Source organism: Salmo trutta, chromosome 2 (genome assembly GCF_901001165.1).
Source record: "Salmo trutta chromosome 2, fSalTru1.1, whole genome shotgun sequence".
In the NCBI taxonomy this organism is placed as follows: domain Eukaryota; kingdom Metazoa; phylum Chordata; class Actinopteri; order Salmoniformes; family Salmonidae; genus Salmo; species Salmo trutta.
The window spans coordinates 32,340,663-32,366,520 of record NC_042958.1 but is presented as its reverse complement, the minus strand read 5'-3'; the positions used below and the strand labels follow the sequence as shown (position 1 = coordinate 32,366,520).

Below are 25,858 nucleotides of genomic sequence, written 5' to 3'. Positions count from 1 at the left end.
AGTGTATGCAAGCATAAGTTTGTATTTGCCCAAGTGTGTATGTCTATGAAAGTGCATTTTCTTGTGAAAGCATGTTTGTGCTCATGTATACAGTAAGTGCATGTGTGTTTGGAAGAGTGAATGAGGGTGTGTCTGTGTTCATGCGTTCGTGTGTGTGTGTGTGTGTGTGTGTGTGTCTCTCAACAGATGTGCTTACCAGAGTGCACCAGCTCCTGCTCCATTACTCCACAGCCTAACACCTCCAGCCAGTCCTCCTGGAAACGCACCTCCATCTCGAAGGAGGGATGGGTAAAGGGGAAGTAACACTCCACCCAGCGGATCTCCAGCTCTGCCACAGAGAAGAGAGGAGAATATGAAGGTAGATAGAGGAGAAGAAAGGACAGGTTGAGACAAAAGGCGAGGGACTGATCCCAAAAGTATCAAAAATCGTCCTTTCTTTCTAGAGACCACTGGCCTTAAAGGACTATGGGAGAATTTTAATTGCATTTCTTCTCTCTTTCTCAAGACCCATCGGAAGGTAAGATGTCCCTATCAACAAACTTGAACTTGGAATGTTGTTTACCTTCTCCAAACAGGTGTCTGACCATACGGTCGAGGGTCTGTTTCAGATCAAACTCCACAAGCTTAACTGCCTCCAGAGTGTGTGTCTCCTGCTTCTGAGGGGTCCGGTGCCCCCCACTCTCAAAGAGAGACAGGTCCTCTCCACTCGACACCTTGGCAAACAACTTGGGGGTAAAAAAGGTGAGTTACTGTATGTGAATCTAAGATGACTTATCAATGTCTTTACAGCACCCAACACAGCATATTTAAATCGATAAAACAGTAGATCTTGCCACTGTGTAACCCACTGTACAGAGCCCACTGTATTCATCCTACTTTGTGAGTCCTACTCTTTAACCTTGTAGTGACACTACAGAGAAGGCCTTGACCTTGTGGTTAGGATTAGAAGCTAATCAATAACACTGGAGCTTCTCATGGCAGTGTTGAGTTTAGTTTGAATATATCAGTACTTTAACTCCACAACCATTTATACTGACCTCGTGGTTGGAGAAGAGGCGTACACCCTCCATCTGATGGAACACGGGGTAGTGGCTGGCGTCAATCTCGTCCCTTCGGTACACGTCACCCGCCAGCAGGAAGGCGTCCAGCCCGGAGCACACCAGTTCCCTCTGGTGGGCGGAGGTGTGAGCTCGCAGCATGGTGCTCCGGTTGAGGTAGTAGTTGTCGCCTCGCTTCCGGCTGGGGTGGTCGGGCGGGATGAGCAGGCTGTCAAAGTTCTGCTCCGTCGTCACCACCGGACTGAGGTTGTCATGGACCGAGAAAAGCGGGTTGCCAGAGCGCATGATGTAGGCACGGTAGAAGTGGGCTTTGATTCGCTCTTTGACGAGCCAGAGAGGATGGTGGGCTTGGTTGTGCAGGTTGCAGCCCACCTTGGCCAGGATCTTGCTGGTCACGTTGGTGAAGTCATCACGAGGGTAGGAGTAGCCCATAACTTTGACCGTTGTATCTTGGCCAACCAGGGGCTGGGAGGAGGGGACATCAGTGGTCAGGTGACAGTAGGAGGGGAAGAGTCTGGGGGCTGTGGTTGGCCTGCCATTGGCTGGGAGGCAGCAGAGCGGCCTATGACGTGCTAGGGGCTTGAGGATAGGGAGGAAGAGGGGAAGGATCCTGCAGTGCAGCCTCATGGTACCTGCTCCATGGACCTATAGAAGACAGAGACATTTTTCAGTTCTGGCGGCCTTTCAATTCCATAGCAACAAAGTGACACAGGGACTCAGATTTTTCACTTTAAAATGTAGGTCAAACAAAAACAAAATGGTTACAAAGTTAAATAACCAAATGGTTACAAAGTAAAACTCCATGCACAATGACTACTTAATAATTTCCACAGAACATTTGACAAAAACATTACATGCCAATATAATTGAATCACTTGTGTAAATGAAGGTCCTTCCATACAGGTGTGGTTACTGAGTTAATTAAACAATTAACAACCCATCATGCTATAGGGTCACATATAAAAATGCTGGGAAGGCCATTACTTTGGCTACTACCATGGCTTTGCCCCCATAGGAAGACAATGCCCCCATCCACAGGACACAAGTCACTGAATGAGCATGAAAACAATGTAAACCATATGCCATGGCAGTCTCAGTCACCAGATTTCAATCCAATTAAAACTAATGCGAGATTCAGGAGCGGTGCCTGAGACAGCGGTTTCCACCATCATCAACAAAACACCAAATTATGGATTTATCATGGAAGAACGATGTCACGTCATTATTATTATTTTATCCCCCCCCCTTTCTGCCCAATTTCATGATTAAGATATTGTATCATCGCTGAGAGGTGAAGGTTGAGTCATGCGTCCTCCGAAACATGACCAACCAAGCCGCGCTTCTTAACACCTGCTCGCTTAACCCGGAAGCCAGCTGCAGCAATGTGTCGGAGGAAACACAGTTCAAAATCAGCCTGCATTTGCCCAGCCCACCACAAGAAGTCGCTAGAGCGCAATAAGTGAAGTAAAGCCCTCCCTACAGCCTGGAATTGAACCCCAGGCTGTAGTGACGCCGCAACACTGCGATGCAGTGCCTTAGACTGCTGCGTCACTCAGGAGGCTCTGTCAAATGTCAGTTTTGGTCCGTGGTGTGTAATGAGGAGCAACCAGATGCTGCACTTGACTCATTTATAAAATTGCTTATCCCAGTTTTTTTTATAAATGTGCACCCATTAAGAAAATTACTGTAAAAACTATTAAATCCCTGTGAATTGATGAGGAATTGAAAAATCTATGGTTGAGAGGGATGAGGCCAAAAAACTGGCAAATAGGTCTGGCTGTACAAACAATTGACAAATGTACTGCAAATTGAGAAATCATGTGACTAAACTGAATAACAAGATGTAACACTATGAAACAAAGATTAATGACATTATATCATTGACATAATGGCGCCGGAGGGGATGGCTGCCGTTTTACAGGCTCCTAACCAACTGTGCTATTTTGTTTGTAAATTATTTTGTACATAATGTTGCTGCTACCATCTCTTATGAACAAAAATAGCTTCTGGACATCAGAACTAGAGATTACTCACCTCGAACTGGACAAATATTTTTTGCTTTATTGAGTCCGACGCAAACGATATACTGCTTTCTCGAGACCAGGCCCAAATCCCTGTCATTAGCATGAAGGAAATATGGAGAAAAAGGGGGAGGAGGGCAGGGTGCATTGTAAGAATTTGTCGGCGAGTAGGTAAGCCACCACTACCCTCCGTACTATGGGCCAAAGTGCAATCATAGGAAAATGAACTGGACGATCTACGATTAAGACTATCCTACCAAGGAGACATTAAAAACTTTTGTGGCTGAACGACAACACGGATAATATAGAGCTGGCTGGGTTTTCCGTGCATCGGCAAAACAGAGCAGCTACGTCTGTTAAGACTAGGGGCGGGGGTATGTGTCTATTTGTCACTAACTGCTGGTGCGCGATGTCTAATATTAAAAGAAGTCTTGAGGTATTGCTCGCCTGAGGTAGAGTACCTCATGATAAGCTGTAGACCACACTATCTACCAAGAGAGTTCTCATCTATATTATTTGTAGCCATCTATTTACCACCACAAACCGATGCTGGCACTAAGACCGCACTCAGCTGTATAAGGCCATAAGCAAACAAGAAAATGCTCAGAAAAAGCGGCGCTCCTAGTGGCCAGGGACTCTAACGCAGGGGAACTTAAATCTGTTTTACCTCATTTCTACTAGCATCTCACATGTGCAACCAGAGGGGAAAAAAACTATACAAAGACCACCTTAACTCCACACACAGAGATGTATGAATAAAACTCAATTTGGCAAATCTATCCATAAATCTATCCTCCTGATTCCTGCTTACAAGCAAAAACTAAAGCAGGAAGTACCAGTGACTCGCTAAATACGGAAGCGGATGCTACGCTACAGGGCTGTTTTGCTAGCACAGACTGGAATATGTTCCGGGATTCATCCAATGGCATTGAGGAGTATACCACCTCAGTCACCGGGTTCATCAATAAGTGTATCAACGACGTCATCCCCACAGTGAATGTACGTACATATCCCAACCAGAAGCCTTGGATTACAGGCAACATCCGCATCGAGCTAAAGGCTAGAGCTGCCCCTTTCAAGGAGTGGGACACTAATCCGGATGCTTATAAGAAGTCCCACTATGCCCTCAGACGAACCATCAAACAGGCAAAGCGTCAATACAGGATTAAGATTGAATCTTACTACACCGGCTGACGTTCGTTGGATGTGGCAGGGCTTGCAAACTATTTCGGACTACAAAGGGAAACCCAGCCACGAGCTGCCCAGTGATGTGAGCCTACCAGATGGGCTAAATGCCTTTTATGCACACTTCGAAGCAAGCAACATTAAAGCATACATAAGAGCACCAGCTGTTCCGGATGATGTGAGCAAGACCTATAAAGCCGTGGTGCCAGATGGTATGCATGGACCAATTGGCAAGTGTCTTCACTGACATTTTCAACCTCTACCTGACCGTGTCTGTAATATCTACATGTTTCAAACAGACCACCATAGTCCCTGTGCCAAAGAATGAGAAGGTAACCTGCCTAAATGATTACCGCCCCGTAGCACTCACGTCAGTAGCCATGAAGTGCTTTGAAAGGCTGGTCATTGCTCACAACACCAAACCCTAGACCCACTCCAATTTGCATACCGCGCCAACAGATCCACAGATGACACAATCTCAATCGCACTCCAAACTGCCCATTCCCACCAGGACAAAAGGAATACCTATGTGAGAATGCAGTTCATTGACTACAGCTCAGCATTCAACACCATAGTGCCCACAAAGCTCATCACTAAGCTAAAGACCCTGGGACTAAACAGCACCCTCTGCAACTGGATCCTGGACTTCCTGACGGGCCGTCCCCAAGTGGTAACACATCTGCCACGTTGATCCTCAACACTGGGGTTGGGGTGCGTAGTCCACTCCTGTACTCCCTGTTCACTCACGATTGTGTGGCCAAGCACGACTCCAAAACCATCATTAAGTTTGCTGACAACGATGAGACAGCCTTTAGGGAGGAGGTCAGAGACCTGGCAGTGTGGTGTCAGGACAACAATCTCTCCCTCAACGTGAGCAAGACAATGGAGCTGATCGTGAACTATAGGAAAACATTTCACAGGCCTGTATTTGAGCGGTGTCGAGATTCAAGTACTTCCGTGTCCACATCACCAAACTATCATTGTCCAAACACACTAAGACAGTCGTGAAGAGGCCGCTCCATCATTCATTGAATCAGAAGGCACATTCATCACAAAACCCACGGATTTTGCCAACTACTTTAATAATTTTTTTCATTGGCAAGATTAGCAAACTTAGGCATGACATGCCAGCAACAAACGTTGACACTACCCATCCAAGTATATCTCACCAAATTATGAAAGACAAGCATTGTAATTTTGAATTCCGAAAACTAAGTGTGGAAGAGGTGAACAAATGATGGCTTTCTATCAACAATGACAACCCACCTGGGTCTGAAAACTTGGATGGAAAATTACTGAGGAAAATAGCAGACGATATTGCCACTCCTATTTGCCAAATTTTCAATTTAAGCCTACTCGAAAGTGTGTGCCCTCAGGCCTGGAGTGAAGCAAAAGTTATTCCCCTACCTAAGGATAGTAAAGCGCCGTTTACTGGCTCAAATAGCTGACCAATCAGCCTGTTACCAACCCTTTGTAAACTTTTGGAAAAAATGGTGTTTGTCCCGATACAATGCTATTTGACAGTAAACAAATCAATAACAGACTTTCAGCACGCCTATAGGGAAGGACATTCAACAAGCACAGCACTTACACAAATGACTGATTATTAGCTGAGAGAAATTGATGATAAAAATGTTGTGGGTCTGTTTTGTAATACTTCAATGTGGCTTTTGACATTATCGATAATAGTCCGCTGCTGGAAAAACTGATGTGTTATGGCTTTACAACCCCTACTATATTGTGGATAAAGAGTTACCTTACTAACAGAACACAGAGGGTGTTCATTAATGGAAGCCTATCCAACAAAATCCAGGTAAGAATCAGGAATAACCCATTCAACTGTCAAGACCCCTTACTTTTTTCAATCTTTACTAACGACATCCCACTGGCTTTGAGTAAAGTGTGTCTATGTATGCGGATGACTCAACACTATACACGTCAGCTACCACAGCGACTGAAATTACTGCAACACTTAACAAAAAGTGATGCAGTTAGTTTCAGAATGGGTGGCAAGGAATAAGTTACTCTTTAATATTTAAAAAAACTAAAAGCATTGTATTTGGGAAAAATTGTTCACTAAACCCTAAATCTCAACTAAATATGATGTATTACAATGTGGAAATTGAGCAAGTTGAGGAGACTAAACTGCTTGGAGTAGCCCTGGATTGTAAACTATCATGGTCAAAACATATTGATACAACAGCAGCTAGGATGGGGAGAAGTCTGTCCATAATAAGTCTGTCCATAATTTGCATTCTTAACAGCACTATCAACAAGACAGGTCCTACAGGCCTTAGTTATGTCACACCTGGACTACTGTTCAGTCATCTCGCACAGGAGAGATTGACTTCATCACTACTTGTATTTGTGAGAGGTATTGACAAGCTGAATGCACCAAGCTGTCTGTTTGAGTTACTAGCACACAGCTCGGACACCCATGCATACCCCACAAGACATGTCTCTTCACAGTCCCCAAGTCCAGAACAGACTCTGAGAGGTGCATAGTACTACGTAGAGCCATGACAACATGGAACTCTATTCCACAGCAAGTAACTCATGCAAGCAGTAAAATTTGATTTAAAAACATATAAATAAACCTTATGGAACAGCGGGGACTGTGAAGCAACACAAATTTAGGCACAGACACATGCATACAAACACATGATTACATAGGCATTACACACACACACACACACACACATATGGATTTTGTGTTGTAGATATGTGATAGTAGAGTAGGGGCCTGAGGCCACGCACTTAATATGTTGTGAAATCTGTTGTGAATGTATTGTAACGTTTTAAAAAATGTATTACTGCCTTAATTTTGCTAGACCCCAGGAAGAGTAGCTGCTGTCTTGGCAGCAGCTAATGGGGTTCCATAATAAATACAAATACATCCTGCCAATAGTTCCAGACACTTGTAGAATCTATTCCACGGCGCATTGAAGCTGTTCTGGCTCGTGGTAGCCCACTGTCCTATTAAAGAGACTTTGTGTTGGTTTTTCCTTTATTTTGGCAGCTACCTGTACATTTTAATGTGAAAAATCTGGTCTCAGTGTTTGTGGATTTTACCTATATCACAAATGTGTCTTAAACTTATAGTAGGGCAACGTCGAAAGAACATTTTGAAAAACTTGTGCAATCCTTCAGTTGGTCTGATATAAAACCTACGCCCAACCATACTACAACCGAAAATGCCTAGAGGGTTGAGAATTTAGTTTAGAAGGCCAAAGAAAAGAAAAAAAAACGAGGGGAGTTCAACCAACGCTGGACAGAATACATTCATGTGGGATTGGATTGGTGCTCAAATTAACTTTATGGCCTTCTACATTAAATACCGTCTCTGTGTTTGAGGTTACGCGAGGCAAACAAATGAAAGGCTGAACACCCTGGCAAGAGGCTAGATGTCGACACAATGCGATCTCATCTAAAATATACACGTCACAAAAAATGTATGAGCACAGCTAAAATAATGGACTGCAGACAAGCAGTGATTTATACGAGAACAAATTCATTTAAAATCAACCCTGTGTCGCTGTTCCTTTCTCTTGCTCGTTCTTTCCCCTTTTTTGCCAGGCAGGTTTGCTTCAGCAGAGAAGACTGCATCGAAGCACCTGGGAGGATTGAGCTGTATTTATTTCTGGGCTAACAGTACAGCTCTATCGGCGACGCTCAAATATTTGCCCTTTCCCAGCTATTTTTCATGAGCTGAGAAGAGGAGAACTGAGTTTTTTCTTCCACCTTCCTCTTGGTGGCACAATATGGTGAAATAGACACGCACGCGTATACACTGAGACTAAGGACACACACACACACACACACACACACGAGAGACTAAGGACAACGGATGTTGCATTGCAGGGGCATTGCAGCAAAGTGGATTACGGTTCTTAATCCGGAAAGCTTTTGACAGTTAATAAGGCTTGTGTTTTACAAGTCTAAATCGTAGGTTTTACAAGGTGAGTCCCACAAATGTGCATAATTCACTAGGTGTATGCAAGAAAACACAAATCAACTCCATGAAAACACACACACAAGGTCTCAATGGGGGCCCATGAAATAAATAATCTACTCGTCAGTCAGCCTCCCCTTCCTTTTGGTTAATGGTAGGGAGAGAATGAGTCGCCTTGTCCACATTACCTGCTTCTGATTCCAACCCCCACGTAGCACATCTATAAATCTAGTCAGTATTCAGCAGTGTCAGAGGGAGAGAGAGATAGAGAGAGGGTGAGGAGGGGAGGAGTCAGTGTGTGTGAGAGACACCGTGTCAATGTGTGAAGGGGGAAGGAGGGATGTGTGAGAAGGAGAAAGTGTGTGAGAGTGAAATAAAGAGAGAGAGAGGGGGGGAGAGTACGGGAGGAGGAGAGCAGGGAAGCAGAAGAAAGTCCACAAACACTGCATAATTCATGGTGAGGGGCACTACTTGATTCACATCACATCTCTCTACAGAGCTTTGAATAAGACCTAAAATAGATTAGTCCCAGAACCTCGCAGATCAAGCCTTAAATGCACTAACTTTCTCATTGCAAGAATGAATTAAAAGGACTTTGCTGCTACTTGTACAGTACCATAGCCTGTCAGTGTGTAACATATGAGTTCTGTGACAGCAATCAAAACAAAGTAAATAATCCCTTTTTCCCCCCTACACTTTCTCATATATTTGTTTGATTGATGAGCATTTACTAAAAATGCTCGATTTATGAATGCGTTGGGTGTCTATAGAATAGGTAGCTGTACATGCCAATAGGATGTTTTTGTGTGCGTGTACATACAGTACCTGTCAAAAGTTTAGACACCTACTCATTCAAGGGTTTTTATTTTTACTATTTTATACATTGTAGAATTATAGTGAAGACATCAAAACTATGAAATAGCACATACTGTATGGAATCATGTAGTAACAAAAAAAAAAATACAAATATATTTTGTATTTGAGATTCTCCAAAGTAGCCACCCTTTGTCTTGATGATGGCTTTGCACACGCTTGGCATTCTCTCAACCAGCTTCATGAGGAAATTACCTGGAATGCATTTCAATTAACAGGTGTGCCTTGTTAAAAGTTCATTCGTGGAATTTCTTTCCTTCTTAATGCATTTGAGCCAATCAGTTCTGATGTGACAAGGTAGGGTTGGTATACAGAAAATAGCCTTATTTGGTAAAAGACCAAGTCCATATTATGGCAAGAACATCTCAAATAAGCAAAGAGAAACAACAGTCCATTATTACTTTAAGACATTCAGGTCAGTCACCGTGGAAAATTAACAACTTTGAAAGTTTTTTCAAGTGCAGTTACAAAAATCATCAAGCGCTATGATGAAACTGGCTCTCATGAGGACCGCCACAGGAAAGGAAAACCCAGAATTACCTCTGCTGCAGAGGATAAGTTATTACTTTTTTATTTAACTAGACAAGTCAGTTAAGAACAAATTCTTATTTACAATGATTGCCTCCCAAAAGTCCTCCTGCAGGGACGGGGGCTGGGATAAAAAAAACTCTGAAATTGAAGCCCAAATAAATGCTTCCCAGATTTCAAGTAACAGACACATCTCAACATCAACTGTTCAGAGAAGTGAATCAGGCCTTCATGGTGAAATTTCTGCATAGAAACCACTACTAAAGGAAACCCACTGTGAAGCATGGAGGAGGAAGTGTGATGGTGTGGGGGTGCTTTGCTGGTGACACTGTCAGTGATTTATTTAGAATTCAAGGCACATTCAATCAGCATGGCTACCACAGCGATACGCCATCCCATCTGGTTTGCGCTTAGTGGGACTATCATTTGTTTTTCAACAGGACAATGACCAAACACACCTCCAGGCTGTGTAAGGGTTATTTGACCAAGAAGGAGAGTGATGGAGTGACCTGGCCTCCACAACAGATGACCTGGCCTCCACAATCACCCGACCTCAACCCAACTGAGATGGTTTAGGATATGTTGGACCGCCGAGCGAAGGAAAAGCAGCCAACAAGTGCTCAGCAGGTGAAGCTGGTTAAGAGAATGCCAAGAGTGTGCAAAGCTGTCATCAAGGCAAAGGGTGGCTACTTTGAAGAATCTAAAATATAACACTTCTTTAACACCCATATGTGTTATTTCATAGTTCTGATGTCGTCACTATTATTGTACAATGTAGAAAATAGTGAAATAAAGAAAAACCCCTGAATGAGTAGGTGTGTCCAAACTTTTGACTGGTACTGTATGTGTTTGCTTGACGGCTCTCACATCTCAAATTGTGACACACACAAACACACACACACACACACACACACACACACACACACACACACCATCGATTCCCGTAAATGCCAGTCCATTTTCCACCATGTACTTTTTCACTTCGATTAACAAGGGTACTTTCTTTCTTCTGATCCCTCCTGTCTCAGCCTCCAGTATTTATGCTGCAGTAGTTTATGTGTTGGGGGGCTAGGGTCAGTCTGTTTCATCTGGAGTATTTCTCTTGTCTTATCCAGTGTCCTGTGTGAATTTAAATATGCTCTCTCTAATTCTCTCTTTCTTTCTTTCTCTCGGAGGACCTGAACCCTAGGACCATGCCTCAGGACTACCTGGCATGATGACTCCTTGCTGTCCCCAGTCCACCTGGCCATGCTGCTGCTCCAGTTTCAACTGTTCTGCCTGCGGCTACGGAACCCTGACCTGTTCACTGGACGTGCTTGTTGCACCCTCGACAACTCCTATGATTATTATTATTTGACCATGCTGGTCATTTATGAATATTTTAACATCTTGACCATGTTCTGTTATAATATCCACCCGGCACAGCCAGAAGAGGACTGGCCACCCCTCATTGCCTGGTTCCTCTCTAGGTTTCTTCCTAGGTTTTTTGGCCTTTCTAGGGAGTTTTTCCTAGGGAGTTTTTCCTAGCCACCGTGCTTCTTTCACATGCATTGCTTGCTGTTTGGGGTTTTAGGCTGGGTTTCTGTACAGCACTTTGAGATTTCAGCTGATGTACGAAGGGCTATATAAATACATTTGATTTGATTTGATTTACTTTCAATTCACTTGTCCGAAAAAAAAATATTTAAAATAATCCCCCTCCTTCTAGAATTAACGATGTGCATCTTCTAGTGATCACTTGATAGGATAGGCGTCTGTCAAACACAACGTGAGCGATGACAGGGAAACTGCTGGTTTGACAGTCTGTTGTGTGTCCCGCTTCCCATACACGGCTGTGTGTGTTGTGTGTGCTGTGCATCAAATTTCAACACAGAGGGAAAGATCATGAATTTGCAAGTCCCATATAATGTATGTGAATTTGAATGTCCCATATAATTTTTAAAAGAAATACATGTGAACTATGATGTTAAAAAAAGCTAAAGGAAAAACATTTAACACTATAACTTATTTAATATTTTGTTACATTACAGCCTTATTCTAAAATGGATTAAATAAAAACATTTCCTCAGCAAGCTACACACAATACCTCATAATGAAAAGTGAAAACAGTTTTTTGGAAATTTTTGCAAATGTATTAAACATGTTAACATAAATACCTTATTTACATAAGTATTCAGAACCTTTGCTATGAGACTCGAAATTGAGCTCAGGTGCATCCTGTTTCTATTGATCATCCTTGAGATGTTTCTACAACTTGAAGTTGATTTGATATGATTTGGAAAGGCACCCTCCCGTCTTTATAAGGTCCAACAGTTGACAGTGCATGTCAGAGCATGTCAGAGCTAAAACCAAGCCATGAGTTCGAAGGAATTGTCCATAGAGCTCCAACACAGGATTGTGTCAAGGCACAGATCTGGGGAAGGGTACCAAAACATTTTTGCAGCATTGAGGGTCCCCAAGAACACAGTGGCCTCCATTCTTCAATGGAAGAAGTTTGGAACCATCAAGGCTCTTCCAAGAGCTGGCCGCCATGCCAAACTGAGCAATCGGGGGAGAAGGGCCTTGGTCAGGGAGGTGACCAAGAACTCAATGGTCACTCTGATAGAGCTCTAGAGATCATCTGTTCAGACGGTAGAAACTTCCAGAAAAACAACCATCTCTGCAGCACTCCACCAATCAGGCCTTTATGGTAGAGTGGACAGACGGAAGCTACTCATCAGTAAAAGGCACATGACAGCCCACTTAGAGTTTGCCAAAAAGCACCTAAGGACCCAGACCATGAAAAACAAGATTCTCTGGTCTGATGAAACCAAGATTGAACTATTTGTCCTGAATGCCAAGCGTCACATCTGGAGGAAACCTGGCACCATCCAAACGGTGAAGCGTGGTGGTGGCAGCTTCATGCTGTGGGGATGTTTTTCAGCGGCAGGGACTGGAAGACTAGTCAGTATCGAGATAAAGATGAATGGAGCAAAGTACAGAGAGATGTTTGATGAAAACCTGCTCCAGAGAGCTCAGGACCTCAGACTGGGGTGAAGGTTCCGCTTCCAGCAGGACAATGACACTAAGCACACAGCCAAGACAACGCAGAAGTGGCTTCGGGAAAAGTTTCTGAATGTCCTTGATGTATTTGATACCATTCCACTGATTCCGCTCCAGCAATTACCACAAGCTCGTCCTCCTCAATTAAGATGCCACCAACCTCCTGTGAAATGAGACCCTGTACTTCGTTTTATCTTCTAGCCTCCCAGGTGTTAAAATACTTGTGGAGGAACAGGAAAACATGCAGCTGGAGAGTAGAGGTCGACCGATTATGATTTTTCAACGCCGATCCCGATACCGATTATTGGGGGCCCAAAAAAGCCGGTACCGATTAATCGGCCGATTATTATTATGATTTTTTATATATATATATATATATATTTAAAAAAATCATAATAATAATCGGCACCGGCTTTTTATATGCATATATATACATACATATATACACATATATATATATATATATATATATATATATATATATATATATATATATATATATACACACACACACACACACACACACACACACACACACACACACACACACACACACACACACACACACACACACACGCAGCTCTGAAGTGACAACGATACTGAAGTGTCTGCTTAGGAGACAAATACTCTCATCTGTTTGAATAATAAAAATAGAGTTTAAGTTACCTGTGATGAATGCTGAAAACAAAAACTGTAATTTCTATATGCAGGAAATCCTATTTTAATAATGGGCATGGTAAGAATTGACTACCAAAGTGCGAGTCACAATTCCCATGACACCTTCTAGCAAAATCTGAAAAGCGTTTCCTTCATTTATTCCATAGGATATTTTTAGATTAATTTAAAATAAGGTCTGTGTTTGGTTTAGGCTTACACCACCTTGCCAATTTTATAACTGTGTAGATATCCATAGGATATAACTCTGATCAATATAAGCGAAGATAATTTGTTTTGTAGAGTGGATTTATGAAAATATGTTGACAAACGTTACCTAGTGAGATTTACACGGGTATCAAAACGCCGAGGCGGTTTAAGCAAAAAACACAGACCTTATTTGAAGTAGATCAAGACATTCTCTATGGAAGACATGAACGGTAAAATAACGAAGGAACCCCTTTCAAGTTCAGCCGCAAGTTATTACAGGAATTATGACGCGTCGACTATTTCTCTCTAAACCATATATCTTTGACTATTACGAGCCTGCTGCTGCCTACCACCGCTCAGTCAGACTGCTCTATCAAATATCAAATCATAGACTTAACTATAATATAATAAACCTTAGGTCATTAATATGGTCAAATCCGGAAACTATCATCTCGAAAAAATTATTCTTTCAGTGACATACGGAACCGTTCCGTATTTTATCTAACGGGTGGCATCCATAAGTCTAAATATTCCTGTTACATCGCACAACCTACAATGTTATTTCATAGTTCCGTAAAATTCTGGCAAATTAGTTCGCAATGAGCCAGATTCTGTATACCCTGATTCTGCGTGCAACGAACGCAAGAGAACTGACACAATTTCACCTGGTTAATATTGACTGCTAACCTGGATTTCTTTCAGCTAAATATACAGGTTTAAAAATATATACTTCTGTGTATTGATTTCAAGAAAGGCATTGATGTTTATGGTTAGGTACAGTCGTGCAACGATTGTGCTTTTTTTCGCAAATGCGCTTTTGTTAAATCATCCCCGTTTGGTGAAGTCTGCTGTCTTTGTTAGGAAGAAATAGTCTTCACAGTTCGCAACAAGCCAGGCGGCCCAAACTGCTGCATATACCCTGACTCTGTTTGCAAGAGAAGTGACACATTTTCCCTAGTTAAAAGAAATTCATGTTAGCAGGCAATATTAACTAAATATGCAGGTTTAAATATATATACTTGTATATTGATTTTAAGAAAGACATTGATGTTTATGGTTAGGTACACGTCGGAGCAAAGACAGTCCTTTTTCGCGAATGTTCACCACATCGATTATATGCAAAGCAGGACAGGCTAGATAAACTAGTAATATCATCAACCATGTGTAGTTAACTAGTGTTTATGATTGATTGATTGTTTTTTTATAAGATAAGTTTAATGCTAGCTAGCAACTTACCTTGGCAACGTAAAGCAGGTGGTTAGAGCGTTGGGCTAGTTAACGTAAGGTTGCATCCCCAAGCTGACAAGGTAAAAATCTGTCGTTCTGCCCCTGAACAAGGCAGTTAACCCACCGTTCCTAGGCCGTCATTGAAAATAAGAATGTGTTCTTAACTGACTTGCCTAGTTAAAAAGGTGTAAAAAAAAAAAAATCGAATTAAAAATTTTTAAAAAAAAATCGGTGGCCAAAAATACCGATTACCGATTGTTATGAAAACTTGAAATCGGCCCTAATTAATCGGCCATTCCGATTAATCGGTCGACCTCTACTGGAGAGAGCCATTCTCAAGCTGAAGAGCCTATCGGACACAAAGTGGGCCCCCAGGAAACAGGCCACTGAAGTGGTTATGCAGAGTGTGCCCGCGATCCTTGAAGCCCTGCGCTGAGTAAAGCACCATAACCCTACTACACCAAAAGACGGCCTCTGAAGTCAATGGCCTTCTCTATAAAAAATGTGTACATTTGAGTTTACATTTATATTAGTGTTTTGGAACAGTTTACTAAAGAATACGTACATCCTTTCTAACTATCTGCAAAAGGATTCAATTGACACCTGCATGGCTGAGATTATAAAGACACACACAGATGAGCCCTAAGACAAGTTGGAGAACACTGCGAAAGAGATGGGCTAACAAAATAACACAACAACTGAGTTTGCAGAGAGAGCGTGCAAGAGGTTTCATGACGAGGACGCAGAGGACGACCCAATTCCGGAAAGCAGAAGGTGCTTTGAAGTTAAGCGTGAAAACCCAGCAGTGTTGCAGTTCTTGACACACTCAAACCGGTGCGCCTGGCACCTACTACGTACCATACCCCATTAAAAGGCTTTTAAATCTTTTGTCTTGCCTATTTACCCTCTGAATGGCACACATACACAATCCATGTCTCAATTGTCTCAAGACTTAAAAATCCTTCTTCTACCTTTCATCTACATGGATTGAAGTGGATTTAACAAGTAACATCAATAAGGGATCATAGCTTTCAACTGAATTCACCTGGTCAGTCTGTCATGGAAAGAGCAGGTATGGTTAATGTTTTGTATACTCAGTGAATACTCTTACATACTTGATGTGTTTTTGGGGCAGTTTGAGATTCGATTTTCCGACTTCAGAGAAATGGCACAACTGTTCTCTGTGCTCAACCCAAAGCGCTTTGAGCACCATGATGCAGAAAGGAATATGCTTGAGCTTTCACATTTCCAAGCCTGAGGAAGTTGTGGATGCATTCCTCTCTTTCTGCACAATGTATTCAGAGTTAGCCACGGATCTCAACACTGATGCAGTCCTACCATTCCTCACTGCTAACGACATGCACCGAGCATATCCAAATCTGACAATTCTCCATAGAATCTACAAAACCATTCCCATCAGCAGTGCCAAGCGAAGTTTTAGCCGCCTGAAGCTCATCGAGAGCTATTTGTGTGCATGCATGATGAATGAGGCCAGACTTTCCAACCTCACTTTGCTTTGTATTGAGCGGGAGACATTGACAAAGTGGTTGGCAGGTTTGCCAGCATAAAGGAGGAGGATGATGTTCTAAAACGGGTACTTGATTTGTATATTCTTCACCTTTTGGGACTATAATTTTATTCTATGGAATGCATGATAATGGAATAAACAAATGGACTAGACTACAAACTACAACATTGCGACATCGGCTGAGCAGAGAAAACCTATTGAGTGAAACATCCTTTTTTATTGGTCTTTGGTTAAGATGAAAGCAGTCAAAATGTTATTACAGGCCCTCTTGCTTATCACCTATCGGCTCCTATAGGCAGGCTGTGTGTGTGAAACGTAGTATGATTCACGGGCCGACTGGCAACCTATTCTCTTTTTTTTGTGTCTTTCAAAACACACATGATACACTATAGCTCTCTTTATGTTTTATTGGACATGGGCTTGAATGGCTCAATATGTTATGATGCCTAATTTGCGTTTATGATAGGCCATATCAGTAGTGGAAAAAGTACCCAATTGTAATACTTGAGTAAAAGTAAAGATACCTTAAAAGAAAATGACAACCTTTGACAAGTAAAAGTCACCTAGTAAAAGAACGTACTTTTTGGAGAAATGTCCTCTGGTCTGATGAAACAACAATAGTTGTTTTGCCATAATAACTGTTTGGTCATAATGACCATCATTATGTATGGAGTAAAAAGGGGGACGCTTGCAAGCCAAAGAACACCATCCCAACCTTGAAGGATGGGGGTGGCAGCATCATGTTGTGGGGGTGCTTTGCTGTAGGAGGGACTGGTGCACTTCACAAAATAGATGGCATCATGAGGAAGCACAATTATGTGGATATATTGAAGCAACATCTCAAGACATCAGTCAGGAAGTTAAAGCTTGGTCACAAATGGGTCTTCCAAATGGACAATGACCCCATGCATACTTCCAAAGTTGTGGACAACAAAGTCAAGGTAAATCCCTGACCTCAATCCCATAGAAAATATGTGGGCACAACTGCAAAAGCGTTTGTGAGCAAGGAGGCCTACAAACCTGACGACTCAGTTACACCAGCTCTGTCAGGAGGAATGGGCCAAAATTCACCCAACTTATTGTGGGAAGCTTGTGGAAGGCTACCCGAAACATTTGACCCAAGTTAAACAATTTAAAGAAAATGCTACCACATACTAATTGAGTGTACGTAAACTTCTGACCAACTGGGAATGTGATGAAAGAAATAAAAGCTGAAATAAATCAATCATTCTGTCTACTATTATGACATTTCACATTCTTAAAATAAAGTGGTGATCCTAACTGACCTAAGACATGGAATTTTTACTAGGATTAAATGTCAGGAATTGAAAAAACTGAGTTTAAATGTATTTGGCTAAGGTGTATGTAAACTTCCGACTTCAACTGTATATACTAAGCAGCTAGCGTTATCGAGATAGCATCAGTAGCCACAACACATTTCGGGCCTGAATGCGAAAGTAAAAAGAAAATAAGCATTAGTTTGAAATTAAAACCGTAAATGTAAACAAACAAGATGCACAATTTGTTTGTTTTTCCATTTTTTTTGAAAGAACCATTTGGAGGAGGAGTGATGGAAATGGGTAATCTTTCATCGATACAGTACACTGTACAATCTTTGTTATTATCTGCTTATTTTGACATCGTTATCATTATGATTACCTATACATTAATTGGTATCATATAATGTATTATGATTACATTCAGAGTATTGCATCTTAACATGGAATACAGTTGGCAGTCAATGTGATATTTCAAGTAACAAGGTTCCGTAAAAAGGTAAAAAAAAGTAATAATATGGTTGGTGAGCTTAAAGTCCTTCAGCAAGGAGGTGTCTGTTCAAGCCACAGCTCAGTGTGTGTGAGTTATAAAGTGTAAAGGTCACAAAGCTAATGGTCCCAAAATTAACTCCCAAAGCCGCAACACCCACTCTTTCCCCACTGGCTAAAATTCCATCTCTTTTCCCACTGCACCTTGGCGCCTCCACTCTCGACCCCCCTATTTCTATGTGTGCCACTATCTCTTTTCAAACAGTCTCTCACACAAGCTGTCCATAACAACATCACAGCATCAGTAAGAAACTAGAACTTGGCTTCGTTGGTGGGAAAGTCAATGTCCACTGCTCTTCCTTTAAAGGGGGGGGGGGGGTTCTACTAAACTATTTGAAATTGTTTTAATAAGTTTATACCAAAGATCATCATACATTATTTGATTAAAATTGTATTTGGCCTTACTGCTATTAGCCAATACAAACACATTGAATAACAGTCACTGGATGTAACAACAGATAGTCCCCCAAAAACATCTAAAAGAAAGTTTGTTCTGAAGTGTCTTTATTTATTTATTTAACCTTTATTTAACCAGGTAGGCAAGTTACAATTGCGACCTGGCCAAGATAAAGCAAAGCAGTTCGACAACATTGTCTGTCCTACAGTGCATTCGGAAAGTATTCAGACCCCTTGACTTTTTCCACATTTTGTTACATCTGGATGAAAGTCCCCCCCCCCCCCATCAATCTACACACAATACCCCATAAAGACAAAACAAGTGCAGGTTTAGACAAAAGGAAATATCACATTTACATAACTATTCAGACCCGTTACTCAGTACTTTGTTGAAGCACATTTGGCAGCGATTACAGCCTCGAGTCTTCTTGGGTATGACGCTACAAGTATGGCACACCTGTATTTGGGAAGTTTCTCACATTCTCTACATATCCTCTCAAGCTCTGTCAGGTTGGATGGGGAGCGTCGCTGCACAGCTATTTTCAGGTCTCTCCAGAGATGTTCAATCGGGTTCAAGTCCTGGCTCTGGATGGGCAACTCAAGGTCATTCAGAGACTTGTCCCGAAGCCACTCCTGCATTGTCTTGGCTGTGCGCTCCGGTTCGTTTTCCTGTTGGAAGGTGAAACTTCTGAGGTCCTGAGCGCTCAGGAGCAGGTTATTGTCAAAAAATCTCTCTGTACTTTGCTCCATTCACATTTCCCTCGATCCTGACTAGTCTCGCAGTCCCTGCCGCTGAAAAACATCCCTACAGCATGATGCTGCCAACAACATGCTTCACCGTAGGGATGGTGCCAGGTTTCCCCCAGACGTGATGCTTGGCATTCAGGCCAAAGAGTTCAATTTTGGTTTCATCAGACCAGACAATGTTGTTTCTCATAGTCTGAGAGTCCTTTAGGTGCCTTATGGCATCTTGCCAATATCATAAAGGCCTGATTGGTGGAGTGCTGCAGAGATGGTTGTTCTTGTGGAAGGTACTCCCATCTCAACAGAGGAACTCTGGAGCTCTGTCAGAGTGACCATCGGGTTCTTGGTCACCTCCCTGCCCAAGGCTCTTCTCTCCCGATTGCCCAGTTTGGTCAGGCTAGAAAGAGCCTTGGTGGATCCAAACTTCTTCCATTTCAGAATGATCGAGGCCTCTGTGTTCTTAGGGACCTTCAATGCATCAAAAATGTTTTGGTACCCTTCCCCAGATCTGTGCCCCGAAACAATCCTGTCTCGGAGCTCTACGGACAATTCAATCAACCTCATGGCTTGGTTTTTGCTTTGACATGCACTGTCAACTGTGGGACCTTATACACTGCTCCAAAAAATAAAGGGAACACTTAAACAACACAATGTAACTCCAAGTCAATCACACTTCTGTGAAATCAAACTGTCCACTTAGGAAGCAACACTGATTGACAATAAATTTCACATGCTGTTGTGCAATTGGAATAGACAACAGGTGGAAATTAAAGGCAATTAGCAAGACACCCCCAATAAAGGAGTGGTTCTGCAGGTGGTGACCACAGACCACTTCTCAGTTCCTATGCTTCCTGGCTGATGTTTTGGTCACTTTTGAATGCTGGCGGTGCTTTCACTCTAGTGCAGTCCTTCTCAAATAGTGGGGCGCGCCCCCCTGGGGGGGCTCGGAGCGATGCCAGGGGGGGCGCGTGACCCCGGGGAACACGCTTTCTTTTGCCCCGTAGTAGTTTTTTTTTTAATCGAACAAGAGCACACAGCACAGAGCAGGAGATATGAAGTGCAGATAACAAACCCTTAAGAGACAACATGGAAAAATATTTAACAGGGATGAAAAGAAAGGCGGAGAGAGACGGAGATAATGAGACAAACGTAAGTCTCCCGAAAGCTAAGACGAGGAAATATGACGAAGCGAATGTAGCGCTTGGCTTCACTGTGACTACGGTGGGAGACGAGGAAAGACCGGTATGTTTACTGTGTCTAAAAATGTTGGCAGCGGACAGCATGAAGCCAAATAAATTAAGGCGTCACTTAAAGACATTACACCCCAATCACGCTGATAAGCCGCTTGAGTTTTTTCATCGAAAACGTGCCGAATATTGTCAACAATCGTCCCGCTTTGTGAATGCTACTTCAGTAAACCAGCGAGCACTGTTAGCATCATATAAGGTGGCGTACCAAATTGCTCAGTGCAAAAAAAAAACACTCCATAGCAGAGGAGCTGATACTGCCTGCAGCATTAGACATGGTCTCTGTCAAGCTGGATGACGCAAGTGCTGCAAAAATAAAAACTATCCCTCTGTCCAATGACACTGTCGCCAGACGTATAAATGACATTGCTAACGATATTAAAGAACAGCTGGTAGATAAACTCAAAGACAAACGTTTTGCCTTACAGTTCGATGAAGCAACTGACAGCAACAAAGACTGTTTGTTTATCGCTTATGTACGTTTTGACATGACAAAGTCCCTGTGTGAGGATCTACTTTTTTGTAAATATGTCAGAGACAGAGCCACAGCTGAAGAGCTATTCAAAATGCTGGACTGCTTCCTGACTGAGAATGGGCTAAAGTGGGAGAACTGCATTGGTGTTTGCAGTGATGGTGCACAGACCATGGCAGGGATGAGAAAAGGACTTTGGGCACTCATCAAGAAGGCCTCACCTAATGCTGAGTGGACACACTGTGTTATACACAGAGAAGCACTGGCATCAAGGCACCTTTCCTCTGAATTAAGTAAGGTTATGACTGACATTGTAGGTGTAGTCAATTTTATAAAGACCAGACCACTAAAAACAAGTCTTCTCTGCTATCTGTGAGGAGATGGGAGCTGAACATCAAGCTGTGCTGTTTCACAGTGAAGCAAGGTGGCTGTCACAAGGAAAAGTATTGTCCCGAGTTTGAGCTCAGAAAGCAGATAAGAATGTTTTTGGAGCAGGAGCACAAGTATGACATCACAGAAAAATTTAGTGATGAGAACTTCCTGGCAAAACTGGCCTACCTGAGTGACATATTTGGAAAGCTAAATGAACTAAATCTACAGCTTCAAGGGAAAGATAAACACCTCCCTCAGGTCACAGACAAAATCAGCTCTTTCACTCGAAAGCTTGCAATGTGGGGCAGGCGACTTGATGAAGGAAATACTGATTCATTCGAGAACCTGCATGAATTTCTTGACACTACTGACTATGATGCCACCTCAGTGATTCCATATATTAAGGAGCATATTTCATCACTGATGGGATTCTTTAAAAAGTACTTCCCTGAAAACAGTTCCCAATATGACTGGGTGAGAGATCCTTTCAATGCACCAGCTCCAACTGGTTTCAGCTCTGCAGAGGAGGACCAGTTCATTGATATGACGTCTGACTCCACATTCAGACTGAGGTTCACATCACAGACACTGAGTGAATTCTGGCTGAGTGTAGAGAGGCAGTATCCACTCTTAGGGCAGAGGGCCATGGGCATTCTTCTTCCTTTTGCAACATCTTATCTTTGTGAGACTGGCTTCTCTGCTGTTGCTGCACTGAAGACCAAGTACAGGTCCCAGCTAAACATTGAGCAGGAGCTGAGAGTTGCAGTATCATGCTTCAAACCCCGCTTCGAAAAGCTGTGCTCTGCAAAACGTGCTCATTGTAGCCATTAATCCTGACTTCCTCATTTTGATTAAAAAAAAATCAGCACAAATTGTTTTATTCATTTTTGTTTTATAGGTCAAAATGTTTCATATATTGTGCTCCTGAGTTAATGTTGCTGATCAATTTGAATTTATTATTATTTATTGATTATATTTTATTTTATTTTTCAGTATCAAATGGTCAAAAAATGTTTACAGTTTAAATAAGGGTTTAATTTTTTTTTACATTTCAGGCAAATTGATGCACTTGAAGTCTTTTCTGTTACAAACTAAAAAAAACAATGTTAATAAAGTTATTCTTTGTTGTAAGTTGATCTATATTTCTTTCTTTTTTCTTTTTCTTTAATGTTAATAAGGATACAATGTTATGCAGAGGTGTACTTATAACAATTTTATAGACAAATGATACTATTTACAGTCGCGGCGGAGAGTTGGGGGGGCGCGAAATGTTTACTTCTTCCTAGGGGGGGCGTAACAGAAAATAATTGAGAAGCACTGCTCTAGTGGAAGCATGAGACGGAGTCTACAACCCACACAAGTGGTTCAGGTAGTGCAGCTCATCCAGGATGGCACATCAATGCGAGCTGTGGCAAGAAGGTTTGTTATGTCTGTCAGCGTGGTGTCCAGAGCATGGAGGCGCTACCAGGAGACAGGCCAGTACATCAGGAGACGTGGAGGAGGCCGGTAGGAGGGCAACAACCCAGCAGCAGGACCGCTACCTCCGCCTTTGTGCAAGGAGGAGCAGGAGGAGCACTGCCAGAGCCCTGCAAAATGACCTCCAGCAGGCCACAAATGTGCATGTGTCTGCTCAAAGGGTCAGAAACAGACTCCGTGAGGGTGGTATGAGGGCCCGACGTCCACAGGTGGGGGTTGTGCTTACAGGCCAACACCGTGCAGGACGTTTGGCATTTGCCAGAGAACACCAAGATTGGCAAATTCGCCACTGGCGCCCTGTGCTCTTCACAGATGAAAGCAGGTTCACACTGAGCACATGTGACAGACGTGACAGAGTCTGGAGACGCCGTGGAGAACGTTCTGCTGCCTGCAACATCCTCCAGCATGGCCGGTTTGGCGGTGGGTCAGTCATGGTGTGGGGTGGCATTTCTTTGGGGGGCCGCACAGCCCTCCATGTGCTCACCAGAGGTTGCCTGACTGCCATTAGGTACCGAGATGAGATCCTCAGACCCCTTGTGAGACCATATGCTGGTGCGGTTGGCCCTGGGTTCCTCCTAATGCAAGACAATGCTAGAGCTCATGTGGCTGGAGTGTGTCAGCAGTTCCTGCAAGAGGAAGGCATTGATGCTATGGACTGGCCCGCCCGTTCCCCAGACCTGAATCCAATTGAGCACATCTGGGACATCATGTCTCGCTCCATCCACCAACGCCACGTTGCACCACAGACTGTCCAGGAGTTGGCGGATGCTTTAGTCCAAGTCTGGGAGGAGATCCCTCACGAGACCATCCGCCACCTCATCAGGAGCATGCCCAGGCGTTGTAGGGAGGTCATACAGGCACGTGGAGGCCACACACACTACTGAGCCTCATTTTGACTTGTTTTAAGGACATTACATCAAAGTTGGATCAGCCTGTAGTGTGGTTTTCCACTTTAATTTTGAGTGTGACTCCAAATCCAGACCTCCATGGGTTGATAAATTTGATTTCCATTGATTATTTTGGTGTGATTTTGTTGTCAGCACATTCAACTATGTAAAGAAAAAAGTTTTTTTTTTTTTTTTTTTTCACCTTTATTTAACCAGGTAGGCAAGTTGAGAACAAGTTCTCATTTACAATTGCGACCTGGCCAAGATAAAGCAAAGCAGTTCGACAACATACAAAAACACAGAGTTACACATGGAGTAAAACAACATACAATCAATGATGCAGTAGGAAAAAAATAAGACTATATACAATGTGAGCAAATGATGTGAGATAATGGAGGTAAAGGCAAAAAAATGCCATGGTGGCAAAGTAAATAAAGTATGGCAAGAAAAAACACTGGAATGGTAGATTTGTAGTTTGAAGAAAGTTAAAAGTTAAAATATAAATAATATGGTGCAAAGGAGCAAAATAAATAAAATAAATAAATACAGTAGGGGAAAAGGTAGTAGTTTGGGCTCAATTAAAGATGGGCTATGTACAGGTGCAGAGATCTGTGAGCTGCTCTGACAGCTGGTGCTTAAAGCTAGTGAGGGAGATAAGTGTTTCCAGTTTTAGAGATTTTTGTAGTTCGTTCCAATCATTGGCAGCTGAGAACTGGAAGGAGAGACGACCAAAGGAGGAGTTGGCTTTAGGGGTGACCAGAGAGATATACCTGCTGGAGCGCGTGCTACAGGTGGGTGCTGCTATGGTGACCAGTGAGCGGAGATAAGGGGGGACTTTACCTAGCAGGGTCTTGTAGATGACCTGGAGCCAATGTGTTTGGCGACGATGATGAAGTGAAGGCCAGCCAACGAGAGCATACAGGTCGCAGTGGTGGGTTGTATATGGGGCTTTGGTGACAAAACGGATGGCACTGTGATAGACTGCATCCAGCTTGTTGAGTAGGGTATTGGAGGCTATTTTGTAAATGACATCGCCGAAGTCGAGGATTGGTAGGATGGTCAGTTTTACGAGGGTATGTTTGGCAGCATGAGTGAAGGATGCTTTGTTGCGAAATAGGAAGCCAATTCTAGATTTCACTTTGGATTGGAGATGATTGATGTGAGTCTGGAAGGAGAGTTTACAGTCTAACCAGACACCTAGGTATTTGTAGTTGTCCACAAATTCTAAGTTAGAACCGTCCAGAGAAGTTATGCTGGATGGGCGGGCAGGTGCAGGCAGCGATCGGTTGAAGAGCATGCATTTAGTTTTACTTGTGTTTAGGAGCAGTTGGAGACCACGGAAGGAGAGTTGAATGGCATTGAAGCTCGTCTGGAGGGTTGTTAACACAGTGTCCAAAGAAGGGCCAGAAGTATACAGAATCGTGTCGTCTGCGTAGAGGTGGATCAGAGATTCACCAGCAGCAAGAGCGACATCATTTATGTATACAGAGAAAAGAGTTGGCCCAAGATTTGAACCCTGTGGTACCCCCATAGAGACTGCCAGAGGTCCAGACAGTAGGCCCTCCGATTTGACACACTGAACTCTGTCAGAGAAGTAGTTGAAGTAGTTGATTTAATAAGATTATTTCATTCATTCAGATCTAGGATGTGTTATTTAAGTGTTACCTTTATTTTTTTGAGCAGTGTATAAACAGGTGTGTGCCTTTCAAAATAATTTCCAATCAATTGAATTTACCACAGATGGACTCCAATCAAGTTGTAGAAACATCAAGGATGATCAATGGAAACAGGATGCACCGGAGCTCAATTTCAAGTCTCATAGCAAAGGGTCTGAATACTTATGTAAATAATGTATTTGTTTTACATTTTTTATAAATGACGAAAAATGTATAAAAACCTGTGTTCACTTTGTCATTATGGTGTATTGAGTGTAGATTGATGAGAAGAAAACAAATATAATCCATTTTGAGGCTGTAATGTAACAAAATGTGGAAAAAGGGAAGGGGTCTGAATACTTTCCGAATGCATTGTATATCTGAGAATTATAAGAAAGATCAGGAAACATGTTAAATACGTGCAAATAAAATAATATCTTATTTTTGTCACTAAATAGTCTCCATTTATACTTCCATACATTTTTGGAACTGGTACCAGGGGACC

At 42.6% G+C, this 25,858-nt stretch overlaps 1 protein-coding gene across 2 annotated transcripts in view; it reads right to left on the bottom strand.

The window, feature by feature from the left end:
* Positions 1-25,858, bottom strand: part of fars2 (phenylalanyl-tRNA synthetase 2, mitochondrial) — a 150,945-nt gene that overhangs the window by 97,150 nt on the left and 27,937 nt on the right. For both annotated transcript variants that reach the window (XM_029699992.1, XM_029700001.1), the window contains 3 exons: positions 1,038-1,703; positions 563-725; positions 197-328 (listed from right to left, as the gene is read on the bottom strand). In XM_029699992.1, coding sequence (XP_029555852.1) covers positions 197-328; positions 563-725; positions 1,038-1,703 — 961 coding nt within the window. The remainder of the gene's footprint in view (positions 1-196; positions 329-562; positions 726-1,037; positions 1,704-25,858) is intronic.